This window comes from Plecotus auritus, assembly GCF_963455305.1.
Source record: "Plecotus auritus genome assembly, chromosome: 7".
Taxonomy (NCBI): Eukaryota; Metazoa; Chordata; class Mammalia; order Chiroptera; family Vespertilionidae; genus Plecotus; species Plecotus auritus.
The window spans coordinates 95,392,445-95,419,764 of NC_137774.1; the positions used below are offsets into that span (position 1 = coordinate 95,392,445).

General features: G+C 39.4%; 1 protein-coding gene across 4 annotated transcripts in view; it reads right to left on the bottom strand.

The window, feature by feature from the left end:
• Positions 1-27,320, bottom strand: part of LOC308254933 (long-chain fatty acid transport protein 6-like) — a 60,626-nt gene that overhangs the window by 28,073 nt on the left and 5,233 nt on the right. For all 4 annotated transcript variants that reach the window (XM_080681544.1, XM_080681545.1, XM_080681546.1 and 1 more), the window contains 3 exons: positions 19,362-19,565; positions 14,484-14,642; positions 12,997-13,121 (listed from right to left, as the gene is read on the bottom strand). In XM_080681544.1, the coding sequence (XP_080537670.1) occupies positions 12,997-13,121; positions 14,484-14,642; positions 19,362-19,565 (488 nt within the window). The remainder of the gene's footprint in view (positions 1-12,996; positions 13,122-14,483; positions 14,643-19,361; positions 19,566-27,320) is intronic.

Consider the following 27,320-nt stretch of genomic DNA (forward strand, 5'->3'; position numbering starts at 1 on the left):
CGACTGCGCTAAACTCCAGTTCCGGGCAAGAATCTGGGAATCCAGATTCATTGGGAGAGAAACTGGACTGTCTGGCAGTGGGCGAAACTTGAGGGCGGCTTTCTCTCAGAGGTGCTTGCAGTGATTACCACGGGACACTGAGACCCAGAGGACTCATAGGGCAGGGCTGACAGGAAGCCAAGGCTGTCTGCTCAGACCTGAGACTCTGCCCCATCCAAGCTGAGCACAGAGGCTTTTGCAATTTTGCAAGTCTTGTCTCATAAGGCTATCTCCAGCACAGAAGTTCTCCCAGCGTAGACATAGCTGATCTTCACAGCCAATTGGCCTGGAGGTCAATTCCTCCCAGTGATACCAACAACAATCAAGACTTAACTACAACAAGGCTGTGCACACAGTCCACAAAGGGGTGCACCAAGAGTGTCCACCTCAAGTAACTGGGGAAGCTGAGCCACTGGGCCATATAGGAAACCTAGCACACAAAGCTACTCTACCAACTCATGGATGCAGCAAAAATGCGGAGACAAAGAAACAGATCACAAACGAAAGAAATGGAGGAAAGCAAACAACTGGATATAGAGTTCAAAATCACGGTTATAAGGTTTTTCAAGAATTTCCTAGAAAAGGCCGATAAATTTAGCGAGACACTCGAAGATATGAAAAAGGACCAACTAGAAATTAAACATACACTGACTGAAATAAAAAATATTATACAGAGACCTAATAGCAGACTAGAGGCATGCAAGAATCAAGTCAAAGATTTGAAATACAAAGAAGCAAAAAACACTCAGCAGAAAAGCAAAAAGAAAAAAGAATAAAAAAATTTGAAGAAAGTGTAAGAAGCCTCTGGGACAACTTCAAGCGTACCAACATCAGAATTATGGGGGTGCCAGAAGAAGAGAGAGAGCAAGATACTGAAAACCTATTGGAAGAAATAATGACTGAAAACTTCCCCCACCTGGTGAAAGAAATAGACTTACAAGTCCAGGAAGAGCAGAGAACCCCAAACAAAAGGAATCCAAAGAGGAACACACCAAGACACATCATAATTAAAATGCCAAGAGCAAAAGACAAAGAGAGAATATTAAAAGCAGCAAGAGAAAAACAGTTAGTTACCTACAAGGGAGCACCCATACAACTGTCAGCTGATTTCTCAACAGAAACTATGCAGGCCAGACAGGAGTGGCAAGAAATATTCAAAGTGATGAATAGCAAGAACCTACAACCAAGATTACTCTACCCAGCAAAGCTATCATTCAGAATTGAAGGGAAGATAAAGAGCTTCACAGACAAGAAAAAGCTAAAGGAGTTCATCACCACCAAACCAGTATTATATGAAATGCTGAAAGGTATTCTTTAAGAAGAGGAAGAAGAAGAAAAACGTAAAGATAAAAATTATGAACAACAAATACATATCTATCAACAAGTGAATCTAAAACTCAAGTGAATAAAAAATCTGATGAACAAAATAAACTGGTGAATATAATAGAATTAGGGGCATAGAAAGGGAGTGGACTGATAATTCTCAGGGGTAAAGGGGTGTGGTGGGTGCGGGAAGAGTCTGGACAAAGGTCGTACACCTATGGATGAGGACAGTGGGGGAAGGTAAGGGCAGAGGGTGGTGTGGGAACCGGGTGGAGGGGAGCTATGGGGGGGAAAAAGAGGAACAATTGTAATAATCTGAACAATAAAAATTTATTAAATAAAAAAATAAAAACATAAATGCAAGAGTGTTCCAAGAATAAAAAAAAGAAAAAAAAAAGAAAAAGGAGAGTCAGCAGAATGACAAGGGTGAGGGAGAAAAAATCATCAGAATTGGCAAAAGGAGCCTTAAAAAGTGACCCTGGAAAACATGGAAATTGAGAGGAGGGTCTGAAGGTTCCTCATTATATTTGGTTGTATGTGTCCATTTTGAAATTGCTGTGAAACTAGCAGTGCATTGTCTAAAATAGAACCAAGTCTTCATAACACCCATCTATAATTTTAAAAATCCCCTTCTCTGTTCATCAATTCCCTCGAGCTTTCTTTAGAACAAATTCCCATTCCCTTTAATTCTCCCTGAACCCTGAGGTTACTACCTAAATGTCACTGGATATCACTGGGAATGGAATGAAGAGAGCATGGATGCATAAATATGAGTACAATTAAGTGAATGAATGGATATATAACACCTGCATATACACATACACAATGGAAAGAAACAGTGTGGCAGAGACTGAGGGACAGAGAGACAAAGAGATGGATAGAGTCAGAGAGCGCGCATGAGAGACACAGACAAATGGAAAGCAGGAAAGACAGAATGAAAGTGAAAGAAAGTGAAAAAGACCGAAAGAGAAAGAAAGCAAGAGAGACACAAAGAGCAAGAGGAGAGACAGTGACAGAGAATACAAACAAAACAAAGAGTGAAACAGAGGTAGTACATAGAAACATAGGCACAGAGTGAAGTATGCACAGAGACCCACAGTCTACGAGAAACAGAGATGCAGAGACACTCACACACTCATACAGGGATGCAAAGTGAGGCACATTCACAGAGACAGAGACCCACACACTGAGAATGAGATACAGAGACAAAGACACATTCACACAGAGAGATATTCTCTCTCTCTCTCTCTCTCTCTCTCTCTCTCTCTCTCTCTCTCGCTCGCTCTCGCTCTCTCTCACACACACACAGAAAAACAAAACAAAACACATACACCCCAAACAAATCTGGACACAGAGGAAGATATTGGAAGAGAGAGAGAGAGCCACACCCAAATATGTTGACACAGTTGCACAAGTATTGAGACACACAGAAAGAGATGCAAACAGAAAGACATACGAACAGAAATCGAGGTAGAGAGAGAGACCAAGAAAGAGAGCAAATACAGAAATCCGGAGTGCAGGATGTGCGGGACAGGAATAAGAAACATGTTTGCAGCCCGATCAGGAAAAGCAATGGGAGTGAATATGTTTGAGCTCTATGTCCAGGAGCTCAGGCATTATCTCATTTTAATCACCACGATGCCCTATACCAGTGGTCGGCAAACTGTGGCTCGTGAGCCACAGGAGGCTCTGGGCCCCTTGAGTATTCTAATGCCACTTCTTCAAAATAGACTCGCCCAGGCCGAAAACCGACTTCTGCGCATGGGCCACAAAGTTTCAATCGCACTGTACGTGCGTGCCCGCACGTGGTACTTTGTGGAAGAGTCACACTCAAGGGGCCAAAGAGTCGCATGTGGCTCGTGAGCCGCGGTTTGCCGACCACTGCCCTATACAATAAGAAGCATTATTCCCATTTTGCACATTGAGCTAATGAAGTTCATGTCCAAGATCATGAACCAAATGGACAGAATTTGAATACATTAAAATGTAAGCACTGTGTGGGCAGGGACTGTTGCCTGTTCTATCCTCTGCTGTATCAATTGCCTAGGACAGTGGTTGGCAAACTGCAGCTTGCGAGCCACATGCGGCTCGCGAGCCGCCGTTTGCCGCTCTGTTGACTAATGAGTTTGCCGACCACTGGCCTAGGACCATGCCTGGTGCATAAGAGACATACACAATCCATTTGTAAAAGTAAGAAAGAAAGGTAGGGAAGGCAGATTCAAGAAAGGAAGGGAGGGAAGAAAGGAAGGAAAAAAAAGAAGGGGGGGGTAAGGAGAAAACCAGCTTTAAAAAACCCTTAAAACCCATGCTCTATTTTTTCAAGCATTTCTCCATGATTTCAGTAATAGGAAGCAATCAAAACATGAGTTTCTAATTAGTAGTTAGTGTTTCAATGTTGACACACTCCCACACATGTATAGAGTAAGCCATTTTATGATATACTAGAGGCCTGGTGCACGGATTTGTGTACCGGTGGGGTCCCTCGGCCTGGCCTGCACCCTCTCACAATCTGGGACCCCTCGGGGGATATCAGAGAGCCAGTTTCGGCCTGATCCCCGCAGGCTGGGGGCTGGGAGGGACCGCAGGAGGGCTCCAGGGTGTGTCCGGCCGTCTGGCCCAGTCCTGATCAGCCAGACCCCAGCAGCAAGCTAACCTACTGGTTGGAGCATCTGCCCCCTGGTGGTCAGTGTGAGCCATAGCAACTGGTCGAATGGTTGAACAGTAGGAGGGACAATTAGCATATTAGGCTTTTATATATATATATAGATAGAAAGTACTAATTTTTAAAAATATTTTACTGCTTTTTTACAGAGGAAGGGAGAGGGATAGAGAGTTAGAAACAACGATGAAAGAGAAACATCAATCAGCTGCCTCCTGCACACCCCCTACTGGGGATATGCCCACAACCAAGGCACATGCCCTCAACCGGAATCGAACCTGGGACCCTTCAGTTCGTAGGCCAATGGTCTATCCATTGAGCCAACCGGTTAGGGCGAAAATACTAATTTTATCTTCAGCCACTTAAAATCCCATTTACTAGTAGAATTTAAAAGAGAATTTGCTGAATGCGTCAGGGGTTTTAATATTGCCCCCAAATTTTGGATTTCAGCAGACCAGTTTCCTCTGGCTTTCAGTGCCCGCCATGCAACAAATTGATGTGACAGTACCAGTAAAAGGGTCATACTGATTTGAACTAAGGCTCATGTTTCTTCAAAACCTTTTTTGGGACCTGTTGACCAGTTATATGTGATGCAGTGATTGACCTACAGTTACCTCCTACTGTGTCACAGATTTATTTATTCAGTGGCCGGAGATAGCAGGCCTCTAACAATGCCCTGCTAGAAACAAAGTCTCTTTCTTCCAGAATATGTGCTTAATCCTACTCAGAGAATCTATAACACACCAAGCTGAATGGCCTCTTTATATGCCTATGAGAAGTTGAAACTCGGGAAGTTCTGTTTAAATACAGGTAATTTTGTATCAACTTTGATTTCTCAGTAAACAAAAACTGTACTGTTTGTTAACAGATGGAAAGACAGAAAAGAAACATAAATTCATAGTGAAAACAAAGGTTTCTACCTTCAACCCTGGAAAACTAGCTGCTTAATGCCCAAAACAAAAGTATGATCTAATTCCTAAAGGATCATCTAAAATATATAACAACGTATGTTAGGGATTATAATTGTCCCATCTTGATTCTATTTAATTTAAGACCTCTTTTTCTTAAAACTCACTGATAATTGCATATGCACACCAACATATCCCATAACAGTAACTACATATTCCAACGGTTCACTTCATTCACAGACACTAATATACATTGAAAACATATTGATAGCAAGCCAAGTAGTTATTACAGAATAGGTACAAAATAACATTAAATACAAATAGGGTATCAGAGAATCCTGGGATACCCCCTCCCATTCACCCCCCCCCCCCCCATACAAAATAGCAGGATTTCTTATACTGAAGCAGGAAAGGCATGGTAGTGGGAGAGGGTGCGGGCTTCTTTTGAGAGAGGATGGGAGCCCAGGACATAAAATGAGAAGCCTCCAGGCTAAGCAAGTGTGGGCTCCGGTGTCCCCTGAAAGTCTTTGTCATGCTGCCTCTGCAGCCTGGGTCTGGGCAGGCTGTGGTTTCAGAGATGACAGCCATCAGTTCACAAATCATCTTAAGGCATAAATAATAGTTTGAAAAGACCTCTGTGATCTCAAGTGTTACAGCAAAAAGCAAGCACACTGTGGGCTTATTTCACGCTCATTTTCTAGCTGTAATAGTAATGGTATTGCCATTTACAGACCACGTATTCTGAACAGGTGCTTTCTCTCCTGGCAGCCCTGGGGAGAACTGAAAGTGGAAGGAAAACAATGCTTCAGACCAGAGGCATTTCAAAGCTGCCTTAAAAGAAAGAGCAGCTCTTAGAGTCTGCAAGACTTGCCTCTAATCTGAATGGCTGTGCTGACTCACCTGAAAAAAAACACACACTGTAGACTTCAAGGGAGCTTGCTCTTACCTGGAAACCCAGGAAAAGGGTCACCTGAGCCCCAACCACGATTCATGAATGAAATGTTCTGAAAGTGCAGGTGCCCATGAGCTGTGAGCTGGATGCAGCAATGGCCTGGCTCCCTCCATGCGATGATGCAACTCTGATTTATCTAAACTCCCTCTTTGCTTCTGTCCTCCCTAGGAACTCCGACTTCCTGATTATAACCGACTTCCCTTGCAGGTCTAGGACTAGGGAAAGACTGGGTTGGTCCTGAGCACATGAGTCTCCCAGCAACTGGGCTTGTTATAGTACTTGATTTCTAAAATATAATTCTCCGAATTTTCATTGAGCACCTACTGTATGTCAGACACCACTGTCGGTACTGAGGATACAATTATATAGAGAAAAAACATGAACTCTCTGCTTTCCTGAAACTTATAGTGTGTGTGGGTAATGTAGGGGTAATGTGTAACGGGTTAATAACTTATATGAAGAAAAATAAAGCAGTGAAAGAAGACAAGGAGACACACATTGAAATGAAGAGTCTGACTCCATTCGTGATGTTTGACTACTGATGACTTTCCAGCCACACCAGTCAGTCCCCTTTCCTCTTCTGCCCACATCTGGCAAGCTAATGGGAAAGCCCTGTGCTCCTCCCGTTGGTACCACAAAGCATACAAGCAGTTCTGTATGCACAGGACTCCTCGCCCCAGTGCTGCCTGCTTATCACAATGAAAGCTGAACCAGTCTCTTTCAAGTCATTTTTGGACATGCTTGGGAGTCCACCCTGCCTTCCCCAGGAAGCCCTTTTATGTGAGCAATAAGCCTGTTCATATTCTCCTGGTGGCATCACCAGAACAAATTTAGCTTTTGGGGTCCATCTGAGTTGGTAAGGTGACCATACCAGACATCAATAAGGGTTGTGGCCAGACAAGACACTTGCTAGGAGGGTTAGAGGATGAGCCACATAAATATCTGGGGGAATATTCAATGGGGTGAAACTGACAGTCCTGGTGCATTGAAGGAAAAGCAAGGAGGCCGGTGAGGCTGCAGCAGCATGAACAAGGAGGAGAATGTGTTGGGGGTAGAGGCGGGAGGAGGGGTCAGGGGAGGTCCCAGCAGGGGAGCAGATTACCTAGAGCATGTGGTCCATGCTCAGGGAATTTGGGTTTTCTTTCAAGTAAACCATCTGAGGGAACTGGGTAGAGAAGTAACATAATCTGAGTTACATTTTAATAGAATCATATGAACTACTATTCCAAACGTGGAATAAGGAAGAGGCTATTGCTAAAATTTGAGGCAGGAAGTAGTGCTGACTTAGATGAGAGTAGCAGGTAGGTGGTAAATTGAGGTTTGACTGTGGATATATTTGAATGTAGGATCTGCAAGATTTGCTCATGGATTAGACAGGGGTGTGAGAAAAAGAAATTTCAAGGGGATACCAGAGATTTTGTGACTGAATACCTGGAAGGATGGAGTTGTCATTAACTGAGAAGGTCAAGGTGGCAAGGAGTAGATTTTAATGGAGTTGGTAAAAAGTTAGGCTCTCGCCATTTTTGACAGAAGATATCAATTAGATTTCTAAGTGAAGCTATTAAGTGGGAATCCAGACATATACAACTTGAAATCAAGACAGAAGACAGGGCTGAAGATGTAAACTTGAGTTAAGTTGAGGAAGATATTTGCAGCCAGGAACATGTTCAGGGAAGGAGAGAAGAGAGAAGAGAGAAAATGTTTGATTGTGGAGTCCTGGGCTCTCTAACATTAGAGATGAGAAATATTGAGGAAGATTGAGCCATGGAGACAATTTAAAGCGATAAACTGGCAATTTTGAGCCTGGTTTATGTGAGTCTAATCTAAAGACAAGCACTGACTAGATGGGGTTGTGAGCCTGTCAGGCTGAAGACTATCTTCAATTTTGGCATATGCACTAAGATGAAACCACCTTGTGAGGCTCCTGGGAGAAGGCCCTGCCATTGTGGTGAGTCTGATTTTGGCTGGGCCATTTTGTCAAAGTTTTAATGCACTGTAATGAAATAATCCAGAATCATAAGGATGCTTTCTGGCTCCCCGTGAATCTCTCAGATTTTAAGAAAACAGAATAAAAAAGAAAAGGATATAATTTACAGAAAATATGTATAGGGTGTCCCCAAAAATGTATACACACACTTTGAATAATTATAAAGGCAGTGTTTATTAAAATACACTTCATTTTCAACATGGAGCTATCAGCTGTTAAATTGTATATACATTTTTATGGCACACCCTGTCTATAGCCTAAATGATAAAGTATGATATTAACTTGAAAAGTAGGCTTCACACATATGCATGATGTTTTTAATTAGACCCTGCCCACACTATACTCTCTGGGGTCCAGATTTGTACATCCTATTTTACTTCTTCACATGGGTGCCTAATTAACATACCAAACTTAACAGGTCCAAAATAAACTTAATTTCACTCCTCAAATCTGTTTTCCTTATTTCTTCAAATGGTTCACAATTTAACTAGATGTTTGAACCAAAACTCTGGACTCTATTCCTGATTTTTTCCATTCCTTCACTCCCTATCTCTGAACTAAAATATCCTGTTATCTTTCCTTCAAAACAGATCCAAATTGGTACATCTTTTTACAATTTGCTTTTATCTTTTCTCAAATGCTCTGATGGAAGTAAAATCCAAATTCCTCTCTATGATCCACCAAGCCCTATAAGATCTGGTCCATGGATGGGCCAGCCACTCTTCTTCTCTTCAAACATTCAGGCTGTGTCCTCTGTGGGTCTCTTAGTTTTTAGTTCATTCTGTTAGGACTGCAATCCCCCAGCTTTTCCGGCTGGATCCTACCCATCCTATCAGTTCCTCATCTCATAAGTGACCATTCAGTGAAGTCTTCCCTGACCACTCCATCTAATTAGCAATGTCCCACTCCCACCACTCATCATTCTCTAGCATCTCAACCTGTTTAATTTCTCCATACTTGTCATTGTCTGTAATGACTTTTCTTCATTTCTTTGCTGGTTTATTTTCTCTCTCCCCAAACTAGAGTGTCAGTTCCATGAGAAAAGAGGTTTTATTTGCCTTGTGTGCCCCCACCCCCGCATACCCAAATCAACAATATTACTTGAATGACATGAGTGACATATATGACTCTATCCCTAGATATATCCCTAGGTATGGTTAACTATCGACTGCCTTAAGAATTACTTAAATAAGATATACTCTATAGCAGGAGTTCCCCAGATACTGATGTCTAGAGTTCTACCATGTTCTTCACCTATCATATTAAATGCAGTGTTAACCTTAAAAAAGTATAAAATTAGATCCAATCAGAAATTGTATGTTGTTGCTTCAGAAACATAGAAAGCTTGGGAGATTGAAAGGTTGGAAAGAATTCGCCTGGCCAGTGTAGCTCAGTGGTTGAGCATCGATCTATGAACCAGGAGGTCGCAGTTTGATTCCTGGTGTGGGCGTGCAGGAGGCAGCTGATCAATGATTCTCTCTCATCATTGATATCTCTCTCTCTCTCTCTCTCTCTCTCTCTCCTTTTCCCTTCCTCTCTGAAATCAATAAGAATGTGTGTGTGCATATCTATATATATAAAATTCTAAGAGACTGGCCGACCATTCAGTAGCTATGATGCTCATTAACCACCTGGGGGCAGACACTCAATGCAGGAGCAGAAACCACAGGCATGGAAACATGGAACAGAATGATGAATCTCAGACGGAAGTGGGGAGGGTGGGAGGAGATCATCAATATAATGATCTTATATGCATACTAGAGGTCTGGTGCACAGATTCGTGCACTGGTGGGGTCCCTTGGCCCCTGTAATCTGGGACCTCTTGGGGGATGTTGGAGAGCCGGTTTTGGCCTGATCCCCGCAGGCCAGGCTGAGGGACCCCACCGGTGCACAAATCTGTGCACTGGGCCTCTAGTATATATATATAAAGGAGGGTTGGAAACAATTGCTCTCCTAGTCTCAGGGAAAGAGAATAATTACCTCACTGCTCTGGGAATAAGAGGAGACAGTACCTTGGCTTTTTTTTTTTTTTTTTTAAAGGACAGTGCTGCTGCCACCAGTTTGGCATAAACATGCCAAATGTTTATGCCAATGTTTATGCCAAAGGAACTTTTGCAACTGGAGCTTTGAAAAAGAGAAAAAAGTTGGGATTGGGTGGGGGGTGGATAAACACTTTTGCCAAGGAAAGCCAATCCTAGGGCATTTTTATGCATCTACTAGTATATATAAACACTCAGACTGTGATTTTGCTTGCAGGTAAATCTCCTTTGGAATATATTACTTACCCTGACATTCACAATGAATCTGGATATATTCAGAGAATGTGTGGTTTTGCTTTCTTTTACTTAAGCATTTATTTTAAATGAATGTCTATGGGACTTCTAACCATGGCTTATGAGACATTCGATTTTAACTCCTTGAGGGTGTGGACCACATCACTTGTTCACTCTCTGGCCCTACCCGAATCCACTGCTGTTCTAGTTGTACAGTAGGCATGACCCCTTCCTAGAAGCTCATTGAAAGGAATGAATACTGGACAGCACAAAGCAAGTTCTTGAAAGGATAAGATGTCATAACAGAGGACTCTCCTTTGCCTAAACTTTAATGCCAAGAACTGCTTGTACTTGTTCTGTGTGAGCCCAACAAAGAGATTAAGAATACAATGCATCTCTGCTCAGGAAAACGATTAAGCTTTCCTTTGGGCAAAGCTATATTTATTTCCCTTGCTCCTGCCTACAAGTGAGTGCTTAGAGATTATTTCACAAACACCGTCTTTCCTCCAAATAACTTATCTAAGCATTAAAATATTTAATTAACTAAAGCAATCAGGAATTCTTTTTCAATTCTCAGTTCTCTAAATTACCTCATTTCCTCAAAATTTGTGCATTACAACTTCAAAGAGGTAAAAAAGATATTTCATTTCATAAAAAATTCAAAGGAAAACACCTTGAAAAAGATTTATAGAAAATATGACAAACTATTAATATCTTTATTAACACTATCATACCTTGCCAGTAATCTTAATAAAGAAATTAAATATATACTTATTTCTGGCCTATAAAATTATAAAGTTAAATAATCTTTTCCCCATTAAAAAAAAACAACCCAAGGCATTCTTTGTTAAAATAAACTATTATTAAGAAGCCCAAGCAAATTGGGCTTTATCCACCCTATTTGAAAGGGTGGGCCATCAGGACTGGCTTATATCCCGTTTTCCTTCCTTCAGACACTTTTGAGGAAGCTTCAAGGGAGGGTTGAGTTCTCTAGCATACTATTTTTAATGCCCCCAGTACTGATAAAAGACTGTGCAATAGGCATATTTCCACATTGTTTAGATTCACTTGAACCACTTTGAAATGCAATCTGGAAATATTCCATAAAAATCACCAAAATATCCATGTCTGCTGACTACTTTCACTTCTGAGATCCTTGTACTGACTATATTGCATGAAAATACTAATTGCAGCATTATACAAGATGGTAAAACTTTAGGACAATAATAAATGCATGTATTCAACCATTCAATAATTACTTAGTGAGCAAAGGACCTTGCAAAAGCTAATGTTTCTATTAAAGGATGAGAGGAAATAGGAGTGGCTGGGGGAACAGTTAGAAAGGCCATGGGGAAGTTCGTTAGATAGTGCCTACTATGTACTATGGCTTTTATCATACTGCAGGACATTAATTCCTTAAATTAACTCAATCCAGAGATCATATTACCAAAGAGTACAATGAAAACTAGAAAAGAAAATATGCCAGGTTTGTGGCATTATAATTCTTCCGTTGGGACTCTTCAGGTAAGATCACAATCCTGATAATGGTAGTCTCCCTGAAGAGAATAAAGGTAAAAATCACCTAAAACATTTCTCTGGGACTCCCTGTCTTAGCTATGGCTCTAGGAAATCCATAGCTGCTGAAGCACTCCTGACTAAACAAAAAGAGTAAAATAGAAGGCTTCTGCCACAAGGAGGTAGGTCAGGAACTGGACAGGAGGTCTGTCCCTAGTAAACTCCAAGCTTAAGATAAATAAAAGCATTTTGTAAATAAGATTATCCAATGTCACATTTTTTTTCCCTTGTGTTTATGTCCCTTGTGTAATCCCATATCTTTAATAAAGTTTTATTTAAATGCCTGCAATCTCATTTCAGCTGTGCTGTGGGTGAAGGAAGGATTCCTTATTTTAGCTGACCAGAGAAGACATCTCAGCCCGCCTTCCATGCCTTAAACTGTTGTGATAATGGCAAAGGTGATGAGTGAGAAATGCCCTGGTCTGGGAAGGGTGTTTCTCAGAGGCACAGGGCAGGCTGTCTCTAAGCCTTAGAGTCTAAGGGGAAGCATTCTCTATCACCATTCTTCAAGGGATGGTGTTGACTTGATTACTGAGTCACTTCTTTGTATCCTCAAAAATGTTTAGAAATTCAGACAGTTAAAAAATAAGCATCTTGAAATACAGATGAGACCAGGAAAGTAAAAATAACTTCTGGAGGCAACAAAGCAAACAAATTAATAAAGACAAACTTCAGGCTGTTGCAATTCTCTGCCTGTTTACTTTCAGAAGGGGGCATTTTATCAAAACTCTGTGGGAATGATTGCTTTAGGTGGGAAGAGAAGTGTAAGTCAAAGCAAAATTTATTTTTTACATTTAAAGCAAAACCAAACAAAAAGATATTCTAATATAATCACTTATTAAAAATAAAACAAAAATAGAAAAACAAGTAAAATCAGTGTTGTTAGTTGTGTTTTTTTAAACAGCATTTAGAAAGATTATTTAATTCAACCTTGGAATAATTGCTTTCTGTAAACATAGCATGCATCTCTTTTCATAATCAGATGAATGCTATGTACACGGAGATTGTCATCAGTCTAAACATGAAGTGAACTGGATTGCAGGTCTGTTTTTTCTGCCACAATATAGAGCACATTAATAGTACACTTCTCCATAACTCTCCTTTTATTTTTTTCTGATTTGTTTTATATTCATTTTATCTTGGGGTAAGTCATTTTATCTGTGTAAGTCAGCTAAACTATGTTCTGGAAGAAGATAGAGTATAACAAACAAAAATTACTTTTTCTCTCAATACTTTTCCTTCTGGATTTACTTTTTCTCCATGAGAATGATTACTCTTACCTTAGGTTGTTTGCATAGGTAACGACAAATTTCTCCAATATATTGAAACACAGTCACATTATACTTTTTGCAGTCATTCCAAAATTGGCTTGCTGAGAATTTCTTCTTTAATACACAAGTAGCTCCTATGAGAAGAGGCAAAAAAGGGTACTACGTAAAAAGTTCAAGGGATTTTATAATCCAGCAGTGGCCATTTATATCAAGCTCATTTGAAAACATTAATCTTACTGTCCATATCTTGAGGTTGAGAGTAAGGGGGTTAGTAAGAGAGCTCCAATAGAAAGTTCACTGATGACTGCAGAATTTAACTTTAGCAACACATTGGTCACATGAATATGTCCGAAAGAAAAGCTCTAATAATTTGACCTTCATCTTTACTTACTGTGGACATTGATCATATTCTAAATATGCTACTCTAAAAAGTTACTTTATAGTATTTTAGACATATAAACAGTAGTAAATGATCTCTATCCTACATAATAAAAGCCTAATATGAAAATTGTCTCCTTGGGTGGTCATTGCACTGGGAGTTCAACTGGGAGACCAGGAGTTCAACCACTCACTATGATGTGCACTGACCACCAGGGGGCAGCGCAGAACATGGCAGGCATCAGTGATGTGGCTCTGGCAGCGGGCAGCAGTGGAGGCACTGCGGGCCCCAATGGGCCCCGATGAGAGCGGGACTGCAACGGGATGGTGGAGCAGGTGAGGGTGCGGCGCCAGGTGGGGCTGCAGGGCTGCGAGCCTGGGGGCATGAGCTGGGGCCCGATCCCCACAGGCCACCCCGAGGGACCCCACCATGCACGAATTTGTGCACCGGGCCTCTAGTTTATATATAATTTCCGGACGAGCTGGTAACAGACACATAACCTCAGCATGTTTATGAATGGAATCTACTGTGTCACAAGCGCCACCAACTGACTTATTTGGTGTCTGGGGCACACTGCTGGTGAAGACAGCCTCAGCAATTCTTATTATGCACTTACCTTTCCAGTGTAAGTTTGTCACGCCTCCCTTCCTGAGACAGGGTCTATTTCCCAAACCTTCAGTTTCTGAATCCAGATAGGCTTGTGACTTGCTTTGATCCACAAAATGCAGGTGAAATGATCTATGTGACTTCCAAGGATAAGCCCTAAGAGCTGTGCAGCTTCCACATTCACTCTCTGTAAAGGTTTCTACCACCATTTGAGGAGGCCAGGGTGGACTATTAAAGGATGAGCGAGCCCATGGAGAAGAAAGCCCAGTCAACAGCCAGCTCCATCTGCATGGCCAAACTCCTAGGGAACTACTCTTTCCACTTTAGGAATACGCTGAGCATATCATGAAATTGTGTACTTTTAATAAATTGTATAAATTATTAAATGGTATAATTACATAATATGCACACAATCATTCTGAATTCTACTGGTAGAGTTTCAAAATTTAAAAATACAAGTTCTAATTATTAGGCATTTTGAAAACGTATCATACAGAAAATAACAACTTACCTAACTCAATACATCCACCAATTCCCAGGATAGCTCCAGAAGTATGATACAGAGGAAGGGTTATATAAATGATGTCATCACTAGTACAACCAAAAGTCCACAATCTAGCAGCACCCTGTAAAGCCTTCAGCTGGGTAATCACAGCTGCTTTTGGTAGACCTGGGAGAAAAGAAAAAACACACATCTGTTATAGGAATGAACCCTAGTCTCTCCTAGACATCCTTGAGGCTACCAAACCAAGGCCAACATAGTCCCTCAAAGCACAAAGAATGGAATTAGAGATGACAGCAACAAGATTTAGGAAAGCAGATGGATCACTGACACCATCCACTCAAGAAGCTGAGAACTAAGGTGAAGCCTTGAAGAAAGCTGATTAGCCCACACAGAACCCCACAAAAGGCTGAGAAAGTTGCTTACCAGGTACCTCATGGAATAGAAGATTATTATGGAACTATAAATAGGGAGCTTTATAGAAATTCTGTATATGAAGCAATTACATTGACACAGAATCTATATACGTAAATCTCACCCCTTGTTAATCAAGATATCGCATAATGTCATAGTCCCACAGACGTTAATGGTGTGAAAACTGACCTCAATTATTTTCTTAGTCAAATACACTCTGAATTTGTTCCTGGGTCCCAGAATATAATATTTTCATGATACTGGAAAAACAGGACTTGGCAGTAGTAAGAGTGGTAAGGAAATATTCAATACCATCCAAAGGGCTCCCTTATAACCTGCGGAAAGGGCCTGTGAGCAGACTCTACTCCCATCATGTAACTTTTTAAATCCTGACTTGCTACATCACTTCCTAACTTGCACCAACTTTCTTCATTATCAATAGTATACATTTATTTTTTTGTGAAAATCTAATGATTTTTATGATATTAGGTGACATACTGATTGATAAAAATTCTCATATTTATTACCATTATAATAATTTAATTCAGTTCTGGGTTTGAGTTGTAAAACATCCTATATAATAAAAGCCTAACATGCTAAGTGTCCAGTCACCTGGTCGTTCGTTCAAACAATCAAAGTGTGATATGCTAATGATATGCAAAGGCCGCTCAACTGCTCACTATGATGTGCACTGACCACCAGGGGGCAGATGCTCCAACTGGTAGGTTAGCTTGCTGCTGGCGTCCAGCTGATCAAGACTTCTCAAGACAGGCCAGACACGCCCTGGAGCCATCCCCTGGTTCCTCGCTGGCTGGCCAACCTCCCACGTCCCTCCCTGGCCCTGATCGTGCACCTGTGCCCTCTCGCAACCCGGGACCCCTCCGGGGGATGTCGGAGAGCCGGTTTCGGCCCGATCCTGCAGGCCAGGCCGAGGGACCCCACTGGTGCATGAATTTGTGCACCGGGCCTCTAATCAGTTTATATTAGAAAGAGAGAAAGAGAAATGCTTTTTATAAAAGACATTGCTATTTTTTATATCAATTAAATCCTTACTGAGGCTCAATGTGATTTTGTTATACCCTTTGATAGTTTTGTATTCATAAAGCATGACATTATCTCTATGCCTAATTCTGTATGTTTCTCTGCTCTGGCCTCAATAAAACCTCATGGTGCTCAGGACTTTGAGCTAAAAGAAGATATTCGAATAACTTGCCCTGTATAATAGGTCATTCACAAACTAATTGTGTAAGAATGTCAATATATGCTTTTGATATTTGTTTTAAAATTCAATAAAATAAAATAAAATTACAGCCCCAGATTGTTTCTTCCACACTGGTAGATGATCTGAGATTTATTCTCTGGAAAAGGTAACTCTGGGAACAGCAGGAAAGAGAGAGACTGGACAAATAGGGGGAAGAAGAGAAATCTGCATACTCCTCCAGCTCCCTTTTGACCCTTACCTAGTTTTATCCTTCCAGATCCTTGTCTGAGGAATCTGAATAGTCCACAGTAAAAGCTGAGACACTGACAGTCATAAATCCCCCAACAAAGTGTCCTGGACAATGAAACCACCCAGTCCACATGTCCCACCCAGGTACACAGAGCTCATCTAGTCAGCATGTGCTGTGTTTTTTGTGTGTTCTGATGTCTGTACTTTAAGTATTAACTGTCAGTCAAAAGTCACAAGATTTTTGAGGAAATCCTCTATGGTAAAGGTTAGAGACCAATACAAACCCAAAACGAAAGGATGATGAAGAAAATGAAGACAAGGTAGAGAGGATAAATTTTCAAAAAGTTATTATAATTAATATTCCAAGAGATATGAGGATATAAAATATCAATAATACAAAAATAGCCAAAAAAGGAATATTAAGAGAACACAAGAGTTAGAAGATAAATCTCTCAAAAAGTAAATCAAAAGATAAGAGAAGGAAAACAGATAGAAAAAATAAAATTAATAACTCAGTCTAGGAGGGCCAATCTTCAAAAAGTTAGAGCTCTAAAGATAAAAGAATAAACAAACAAGCAAATGTACTAGAAGGAAGGAACGAGGAGAAAGAACAGAAATAGAAAAGGAAAGAGAAGGGAAGTAGGACGTAAATATTTTTTTCAAGTAACTAGAATTGCAAGACATGAGTTTCTAGACTAAAAAGGCTTACAAATTTCCCAGCAAAAAGGATGAATAAGACCAGTCTCCCTATAAGTCACTATGATGTTATAGACTAATGAAAACTCATAAAAGATTCTAAAAATCCTCCAAAAGAAAGAAAAAGAATACCAGTTTGCATATAAAGAATAAGAAATGAGAAAGAAAAAGACTTCTCAATATGTATACTGAGAGTCACAAGATAATAGAGTATGTCTTCAAACTCCTGCACAAAAATCATTTCTAGCCTAGATTCTATACAAACAAGTGTAAGGGTAGAAAAAAGAAGACATTTTCAGACATGTGAGGATCAACCCTACCTCCTAAACACTCTTTATCAGACAGCTACTGAAAGCAGGGCTATGACAAAATGAAAAGTAAACCAGGAAACAAACTTAGGACCTAAGAATTAGGGGGTCAGAAAAAAGAAAGGAGTTGAAGGGAATTCCCAGGAATACGGTGAAGAATGAAACCAGGACTATAAGAGAGTAACTGGTCAAGACTGAAGTAGAGTGAGGAAGGCTCTGGAAAAGAGATGGCCAAAATCATGGGCTTGATAAAATACAGACTATCCTTTCAGTTTCAAAGGTGAGTTACCTTTTTGACAAAGGGGTGAGCATGAACCAGTTACATATGCATAGGAAACCAGGCTAGCAAACAAAAACAGTAATTAATTTCAGGGTGGAGGGAGTTTTATGTGAAAGGAAAGAAATATACTTATGCTACACTGTAGAGCTCAGCTAGAAATAGTGTTTAGTAAGTTATGATACTCATACTAATAGAGTCAAAATTTATGGTGAAACAATATTAGTGTGATGCTGGGGAGAAAAAGTGCCTGCACAAGAGAGAAAGAAATGAGTGGAGGAAGAGAGTGGTGATAAAAGAAGAAAAAACCCTCATCCTCCCATGAGGAAAATCAGTAGATGCTTTTTAGTATGTATCTATTTATGTGTCTAGTAAGATTCTATTTAGACAGATGGAGGTGTGTATATAAAGAAAGATACAAAAGTACTCAGTGTAGTTGGTTTGGTGAAGGGGACTCTAAAACTTCTAAAATTTTCACCTCTGTGCTAAATAATTTCAATACAAATAAATACCATACGAAAAAATAGCAATGTCTTTGCTTTCAGCCTGTTGTGCAAATGTATAAAACACGCTGGTTTTAATCCTGAAGAACAAAAGCTGTTCTCTTTGGGCTGGGGAGGAGGCTGCAGAGGAGGAGCAGTGGAGAAGATTGTTTTAAAGGCCAGAGTCACTTTCTATTTTTTCACAAGAAAACGGTCATAAAGATAAACCAGTTAATAATCTACTGCAGGAATTTTTCAAAGTTGATCATTTCTAGAATTTCACTGTCTCTTCCAGAGTCCAAGTCAGACTGAATTTATGCTGTCAAGTTGGTACATACTAGCATTTTCCAGTTCATTTATCAAAGCTCGTAAACATAGTAAAAAATATAGTCTACTCTCTAACTTAAAAGAGATCATTGTTAGGTTCCAAGTAGAAATAAAATAAAATAAATAAAATAAAATGTAGGAAAAGAAAGGAAGGAATGAAGAAAAGGGAGGGAAAGGAAAGAAGAAAAAAGTAAAAAAAGTATGCAATCATAGTTTTGCTTGCAATACTACCTGTGCACAAGAAATTAGTGACAGAATATTTTTAATATGTCTCAATCAAACCCTCAGTCATCTTTGAACTAATTACAAAAGCTTCTTTAGCCTCTGAAATACCATTCAGTTTTTCCTAAGAATCAATTAAGTGTAACATTTCTTTTGAATTCTTAAGCAGTTTAATTATTATTATTATTTTTTGGTGTGTGCATGTTATTATTGTTTACCTACAGAAGGGAGAGTTTAGTTACTTGATTCTGTTTTGTATTTTCTCCCAAACCTGCAATGCCTTCAAGACTTTCTGTTTGTCACATGTTCCAGTCATCCTTAGGAGAGTCAGCAGAGCCAGCTACAGGAGCTTAAATTGCAGTGACAGCTGAATTGTTTTAAGGATTTAACATTTTAAACAAGGACATATAAAACTGTTTTAAAGTAGACTAAGGGATTTTTTGATCTAGCAGGATGATTAGAAACTATTTAAATGAATCTCTCCATTTTGTATACCAGGAATCTAAGGAACAGAGAAGCTAGCAAAGATCTTGCCAAAGAAGCTGGTCAAGTCTTGGGACAGTCCTTGGCCCTTGGTGCTATCAAAAGTGAACGTGGTGACTTGCCAAGTTAAAGTTAGACCGAGTTAAAGTTAATGCCATTACTCATGCCAGAAATTTGCCCAACACTGTTGCTTTATTTTTGGGTATTAAGAAAAAAAATGAGTCATACCTGTTGTTCCAGAGGTGAAAATATAAAGAGACGGAGCCTTGAGGTTCGAGGCAACATGGTGGCTGCGTGGTATCGGCTTGTCAGATGCTGTACTCAGTTTTTCTGTGAGTGAAATTACGCCTCGTGGAACAGAATCTTTTACCGCCCAAACACTCATGTCTTCTGGGAGGCTGGGGAGGATTTCTTCTACAGCTTCAAGCAAATCTAAAAACCAAAGGATTAGGAATAGGTAAACAAAACAGAAATCTCAAACCATCCACCTTGGGTTTTCTTGGGCATGTTGGAATAGAAATAAAATGTAAATACAATGCTAATTTCATTTTCATGTTGGATAAGTAACATCAAAGTCATTTTATTATTCTGTTTCAATGGGATCAACTGAAAGGTAAATCTAGCCATCATTTAATTTAATCAGCACAAATAGGCCAATTCAAATTGAATTTTGAAGAAGCCATTATCCAGACTATGTTTTTTTTCCAATTAAAAGAAACATATATATATATTTTTAGAAAGGGGACAAGATTTGGGGTTAGACAACCCTGGATTGGACCCCAGCCCCACTATTTACTGACTGGATGATTTTATTTTATTATTTTTTTATTGATTTTTTAGAGAAAGGAAGGGGAGAGGGAGAGAGAGAGACATCAATCAATTGCTGTCTGCACACGCTCTGACCAGGGATCGAACCCACAGCCTGGGTATGTGCCCTGACCGGGGGTTAGGCCCGCCACCTTTTGGTGTACAGGACAACGCTCCAACCAACTGAGCAACACCGGCCAGGGCTTAAATAAAACTATTTTTAAACTCTGCCTTAAATCTAAATTCAGGACACTGCATTAAACATTGTCCTTGAAATACAACTCAGTAGCTCCAGAAAACCATCTGCCTGTCACTGTTTAGTTCAACCACAATGAAATACATTTGGGAGAACCCCTTGATCGCTATGGAATCACAAGATCATTATGAGTTGGAGACGATGTCAGAGCCCAAAGTTAAATGAGGAGATTTAGAGATGTAAAACATGCCCTGGTCAGAATGCTCCAGTGCAGGCAAATATGGACCTTCCACCCAAGCAATTATATTTATTCCAATGTTTTGGTTTTCTTTAAACATATATTTTTATTGATTTCAGAGAGGAAGGGGGAGCAGAGAGAGATGGAAACATCAATGATGAGAGAGAATCATTGATTGGCTGCCTCCTGCACCCTGCTACTGAGGATCGAGCCCACAACCGAGCCCTTGACCAGAATCGGACCTGGGACCCTTCAGTCCGCAGGCTAATGCTCTATCCACTGAGCCAATCCGGCTAGGGCTATTCCAATGTTTTAACAAAACTTTAAAAATAATCACAAGACATATTCTGGTTTGAAGCTGTATCAGCGTCCTGCATTAAACATTTTCCTGAAAATGTGAATCACTATCCAATTATATAAAAAAGCCATCGGTCAGCCACTGTTTAGTTCTACTATAATAAAAGACATTTGCGAAAAACTCATGATTTCCTTCCTCAAAATCTGTAACCCAGATTGATCCCAAAGAGGCAGCAACAGAAATATGTCAAATGGGACAAGGCAGTTCACAAATAAAATCTACAAGAAAATGAGGGAAACACAGAAAACGGTAAGGAGTTGATATGTCATAGGTGGTAGGCAGATTGGGCTTTGAAATTTTTGTTTTTTTGTCTCCTGAGGGTATTTTTCCCATTGCTTTTCAGAGAGAGTAGAAGGGAGGGAGAGAGGAGGAGGAGGAGGAGGAGGAGGAGAGAGAGAGCGAGAGAGAGAGAAACACTGATGTGAGAGAGACACATGGACTGGTAGCTTCCCGCATGTGCCCCACTATATATTCTTTTTTCTTTACTTAGAACAGTGGTTCTCAACCTTTCTAATGCCTCAACCCTTTAATACAGTTCCTCATGTTGTGGTGACCCCCAACCATAAAATTATTTTTGTTGCTACTTCATAATTGTAATTTTGCTACTGTTAATGAATCATAATGTAAATATCTGTGTTTTCCGATGGCCTTAGGCTCTATAGCAGCGGTTCTCAACCTGTGGGTCACGAGAACTGCTAGCAGGGTCGCCTAAGACCATCGGAAAACACAGATATTTACATTATGATTCATTAACAGTAGCAAAATTATAGTTATGAAGTAGCAACAAAAATAATTTTATGGTTGGGGGTCACCACAACATGAGGAACTGTATTAAAGGGTCGAGGCTTTAGAAAGGTTGAGAACCACTGACTTAGAACAAACAGGAAATGTTGCAATGCTTGTATATAATTTGAAAAAGTATACGTAATTACATTTTTGGATATATATATATAGCAATAATAATAATCTCTTTCATTTTAAAGCAGTTTATAAATTTCAGTGTTTTCCCATATATTATCTATGTGATTCTCACCGCAGCCATATCCTCATTTTAAAGATGAGGAAGGCATAGTTACAGGGGGCAAGTAATCTCCTCTAGCTCAGACCTCTAGGAGAGGCAGTGTGGGGATGGAGCCCAGGTTTTCTGATGCTAAATCATAAAAGCTTGTTGGGTGCACGTTTGCCCTCCTTTCTGCTCCTTTTTATTTCCTCATCTCCATCTTTTCCCTTCCTCTCCCCTTTCCTTACTACCGCCCTCACACTGTTCCTTTTCCTCCCTACTCTCTCACCTTCCATCTGTCCATCTGCTTTCTTTCAGCACCTTTTACACCTCAGCTATGCTATGATTCACAGCAAAGCAATGCAATGGTAAAATTTTATTAGCCAATTTACAAATAGATATTTGTGTGGCTTTGGGGAATAGGCCAAGCACAGTAATGTAACCTCTTTGAGCTGAGAAAGTTTGTTTTGTTCACTGATACAGTCTCAGAATTTAGCACAAAGGAGATGCTCAATAAATATTCGTTGCCTGGATGAGTGAAAGAACTAACAAAAAACTCTGAGGTACAGATGAGCACTCAGTAACATTTTTACTTAAAAATTTTTGCCAATAAATTGTCCCTCTACTGTGTATTTGGTAACTGATTTTGAGAATAGATGTATCAATGGAATGCCTTTGTTATTTTATATCAATGTTGCTAAGTGCTAGAAGCATGACACCCCAAAAGCTCAGTGTTTTAGACACACTAAGCATCCACAACCCAGGTACATGCCCTTGACCGGGAATCAAACCTGAGACTCTTTGGTCCCAGGGTCGATACTCTAACCACAGACCCACACTGGCCAGGGCAGGACTTGAAATTTTTAAAATGTTTATATCTATAACAAATTCACACAAAAGAAACTGTAAGAGTCCAGAGAAAGTATCCAGTTCCAGTGAGCATACACAGGAAGCTGCCACATACAGATTGCTCTGCTAAGACAGAGAAGTGAAATATCACAAGGAATGCTGGGGGAAGAACAAGTCCCAAATAAAAGAAAAAGCAAGACAAGCAGTAATCTAGACTTCGTATTTTCCTTTAACTTTTAGTACTAAATTTTGTTTTAGTCACTCTCTCTGGCACTTAGCCCTGTGTAAGTACAAGTCTCTGAATGGACTCATTTCATTATCTTAATTTCAAATCTCTCACCTGGAATTGTAAATTAGCAGCATACACTTCTATATGTTCTAAATGACATGTCTATATAAATTGGCAAAATAAGTGCAAATTGAGTTACACTATGATTCATTTAAATTATGGCCCCAAATCTTCTTTGGAATTATTGTCTAAAGAAATAGTGAGCATTTTACAAAGAGTAATGACTTTTACAGGAAAAAGGAAGCAAGCAGGTTCCTAAGAATCTGAGGAGATACAATTTTAACTTCATTCATACGTTAAAAGTAAATTGACCTAGCTGAGCCTTTTAGAATTTTCAAGTAGAATTTTATCTAACAAAAGCATTTCTGCAATAGTGGTAGGAAATGTGGGTGAAAATAGTGAAGATTGAAATAAAAAAGTGAAATATTATGTAGGTGATAAAAAAATTATTATTTACTTACCACTGTCAATCTTTTATAGTAAGAAGAAAAGTTTTAGTGTTATTTGGAAATTAAGTTCTGAATATTAGGTCTTGACAAAAAGTAGCAGTTTAAAAAATACTTCAAGGAAACTTGGCTGTGTTTCATGAAGATTTACTCTTTAGGGAAGTGTACTGCCATTGAAATCTCTACAACTGCACGCGCCTCAAAAGAATGACGGGTGCTCTCCTCCATGCTTTGGCTGATTGCCCCTGGCCACATACACCACAGGGGCTGCATACTGGTGGATATCTGATCAGAGAACTGACCTCTGCTCCTGGGATTCACTGTACGTGCAGGTCTTGAAAGTAAACTACCATAAGAAAATGAGATAGCTGAGACATTTAACAAAGTCTACATTGCAGGAGAAGGCTCAATCTCTCTTTGCAAAGCAAGAGGGTCTTCCATTGTTTCTCACATTGTAAGGCACTATGTTAGGTGGGGTTGCAGCACAAAACCAGGTCTCTCCTTACAATCCACTAGTACTTTTTGCACAAATTAATTTCTTGTTTCTACATTATTATTATATATCTTGTTCAAATTTATGAGGCTATAAAATCAGTGAGTTACTCATACTGTATTAAAAACTCTTCAAATTACCCTAGTCTACATAAAACAAGCTAATATTTTTAAAGGTATTGCTTGTAGCTCTTAACACATTGCCAAACATTTCAACTTTAAAACTTTATGCATTAATAAAATATGATACTCAATTACAAATGGTCAACTTGAGTTTTCCATTATTGCAAAGCAATATTCACACAGAATCCACAGTGAAATTACAATTTCACCACATACTTATAACTACCATCCTATTAGTTAGAGCAACACTTTAGGTTTTTCATGGAATGCATGAGCAGGCTACAGTTTCTAAGAAAACTGACCCATAAGTAAGCAAAAGCGGTTCATATGGTGATGTAGATACTAATACCTCACATCAGGCCTGAAACTCATTTCATCATAAATAATGTGTCAGCTATTTTTACGAATATGAGTTTATTAACAATCATCATAATCCCAGGAAGTGCACAAAGCACGTCTTTCAATTGTGATTACACACTGTTCCTTGAAACAATTTTATTAACCACCCTGAATACATGCACATAGATTTGTTTGTAAGTTTGGTTATGTGTTTTCCTCTCAGCTGTTCCCACATCTTTTGGGGAACAGGCAGGCAAAAGTGTACAAGAAAAGAAAAAGTAAAACACTTTGTTTGATATTATTTACAATACATTGATTGCCAATGAATAATCATTACTCAAATGGGAGCACAATGACATAATGTGCCTGGTTTACCATTTTTCAATGACAAAATAGTGAAAATTAGAAAAGGAAATCCATAAAAAAAAATCTCTCTAGACACAATTAGATTAATTAGTACATAAATTATATCTTTTTAAAAAGGCAATTCCAAGATGGCATTTTTTAAGATTCAGATCCCAACAGGGCTACTTGCCACAAGCCTTTTGGTAATAAATGAAAGAATCCCCCTCTTCTTGGCCAGAGAATAGATAACCATCTAGCTCCTAACCTGTGTCTGAGAGCATTCCAGCCCTCGTCTCTGAGGGTTGGGAAGCAGATATGACTACACTGTTACTAGGGAGGACGGAACTGGCTTAAAACCAGTTTTTTGGATCATGTGACATGTGCCTGGATCTCCCTTCATACAGCCTTCTGCCCACAGCAAATCCCATACCAGGAGACTCGGGAGCAAAGACTTTGCATATATGTCTCTGCCACTATGCAATTAAAAATAATTATGGTAACCATTTACTGAATATATACTATGGTTCAGGCACTCTGTTGTGTCCTTTATATTTAAGTCACATAAGACCCAATGATATTCATTGGTCATCAGCAATGTGTTAGCAGTCAGTCAATGGCAGAGTTAGGATTCAAGCCCATGTTTGTCTGAGTCCAAGATGTGTATTTCTCCCATTTAGCCTTACAGCTGTCTGAGGAAACACAGCCTCCCTTTAAATTGTTTTTGCTCCTGCCCGTACTCAAGCATCATGCCCTTACAGTAAATACAAGGCCAGCAGATATTGCAAATAAGAACATCAGGTCAAGTGTGTCTATGGTCAGTAAAGAATAAATGGTGCATCATCAGTGCTTAGAACATGGCCTTTGCCAGCTTGTGAACCATGAAGCCACTTAAACTTCCTATCAAAGTCAGTTGTGTTCTTTTGGAATGGCGGTAATTCTTGACCTAGCTGAATCTAAAATAGAAAAAAAAAAGGCAAAACAATGATTCATTCTACTAAGTATAAGAAAAAGTATAGAAATTCCCTGAAAATGAAAATAGATTTATGTCAGGATATCATAGTACATGGATAAAAAAAAAATAAAAGTTCACACAGGCCATTTTATCTATCTGAATATATATATTACTCTCTACAAAATTTAAAGAGTCTTTATTTTTCCTCTAACTCATCCTCTTGGTCTTTAAAAACTGGTGACTTTATGGTTAAAAGTCATTTGGAGAATTACAATGGCTCGATTGTTAACTGGAACATTTGTCCTGCACATTCTGAATGCAACAGTTCACAAAAACTAAAGGGCAGGGCTTCGTGCATTATTTTAAGTTTATTGAGTTGACACAGGATTTTTACTTCTTGTGAACAAAATCCAAAACCCTTTTAACATGTAAAGACACAAAATACTATTGAATCTAAAGTAAAAGACTTCAGGGTAATATGAACATAATTTCTTAGTTACATATAATTATAATGACTTAATATGTGGTATATTGACAAAGGAGAGACAAATATATATACCTGCAAGTACACCTGAAATCTTGTGGATGCTTAGTGTGTCTAAAACACTGTACTTTTAGCACTTAGCAACACTGATATAAAATAACACAACAAAGAATTCCATTGATATATCTATTCTCAAAATCAGTTACCAAACAGACAGTAGAGGAACAATTTATTGGCAAAAATTTGTAAGTAAATAAGTTACTGAATGCTCATATGTACCTCAAAGCTTTTTGTTAGTTCTTTCACTCATCCAGGCAACGGATATTTATTTATTTATTTATTTTTTAATATATTTTATTGATATTTTACAGAGAGGAAGGGAGAGGGATAGAGAGCTAGAAACATCGATGAGAGAGAAAGATCGATCAGCTGCCTCCTGCACACCTCCCACTGAGGATGTGCCCGCAACCAAGGTACATGCCCTTGACCGGAATTGAACCTGGGACCCTTCAGTCCGCAGGCTGACGCTCTATCCACTGAGCCAAACCGGTTTCGGCCAACGGATATTTATTGAGCATCTCCTTTGTGCTAAATTCTGAGACTGTATCAGTGAACAAAACAAACTTTCTCACTGAAAGTATTTCTATAAATACTTTCTCAGCTCAAAGAGGTTACATTACTGTGCTTGGCCTATTCTCCAAAGCCACACAAATATCTATTTGTAAATTGGCTAATAAAATTTTACCATTGCATTGCTTTGCTGTGAATCATAGCATAGCTGAGGTGTAAAAGGTGCTGAAAGAAAGCAGATGGACAGATGGAAGGTGAGAGAGTAGGGAGGAAAAGGAACAGTGTGAGGGCGGTAGTAAGGAAAGGGGAGAGGAAGGGAAAAGATGGAGATGAGGAAATAAAAAGGAGCAGAAAGGAGGACAAACGTGCACCCAACAAGCTTTTATGATTTAGCATCAGAAAACCTGGGCTCCATCCCCACACTGCCTCTCCTAGAGGTCTGAGCTAGAGGAGATTACTTGCCCCCTGTAACTATGCCTTCCTCATCTTTAAAATGAGGATATGGCTGCGGTGAGAATCACATAGATAATATATGGGAAAACACTGAAATTTATAAACTGCTTTAAAATGAAAGAGATTGTTATTATCATTGTTGCTAAGTATATTAAAGAATATAATTACATATACTTTTTCAAGTGATATACAAGCATTGCAGCATTTCCTGTTTGTTCTAAATAAAGAAAAAAGAATATATAGGTA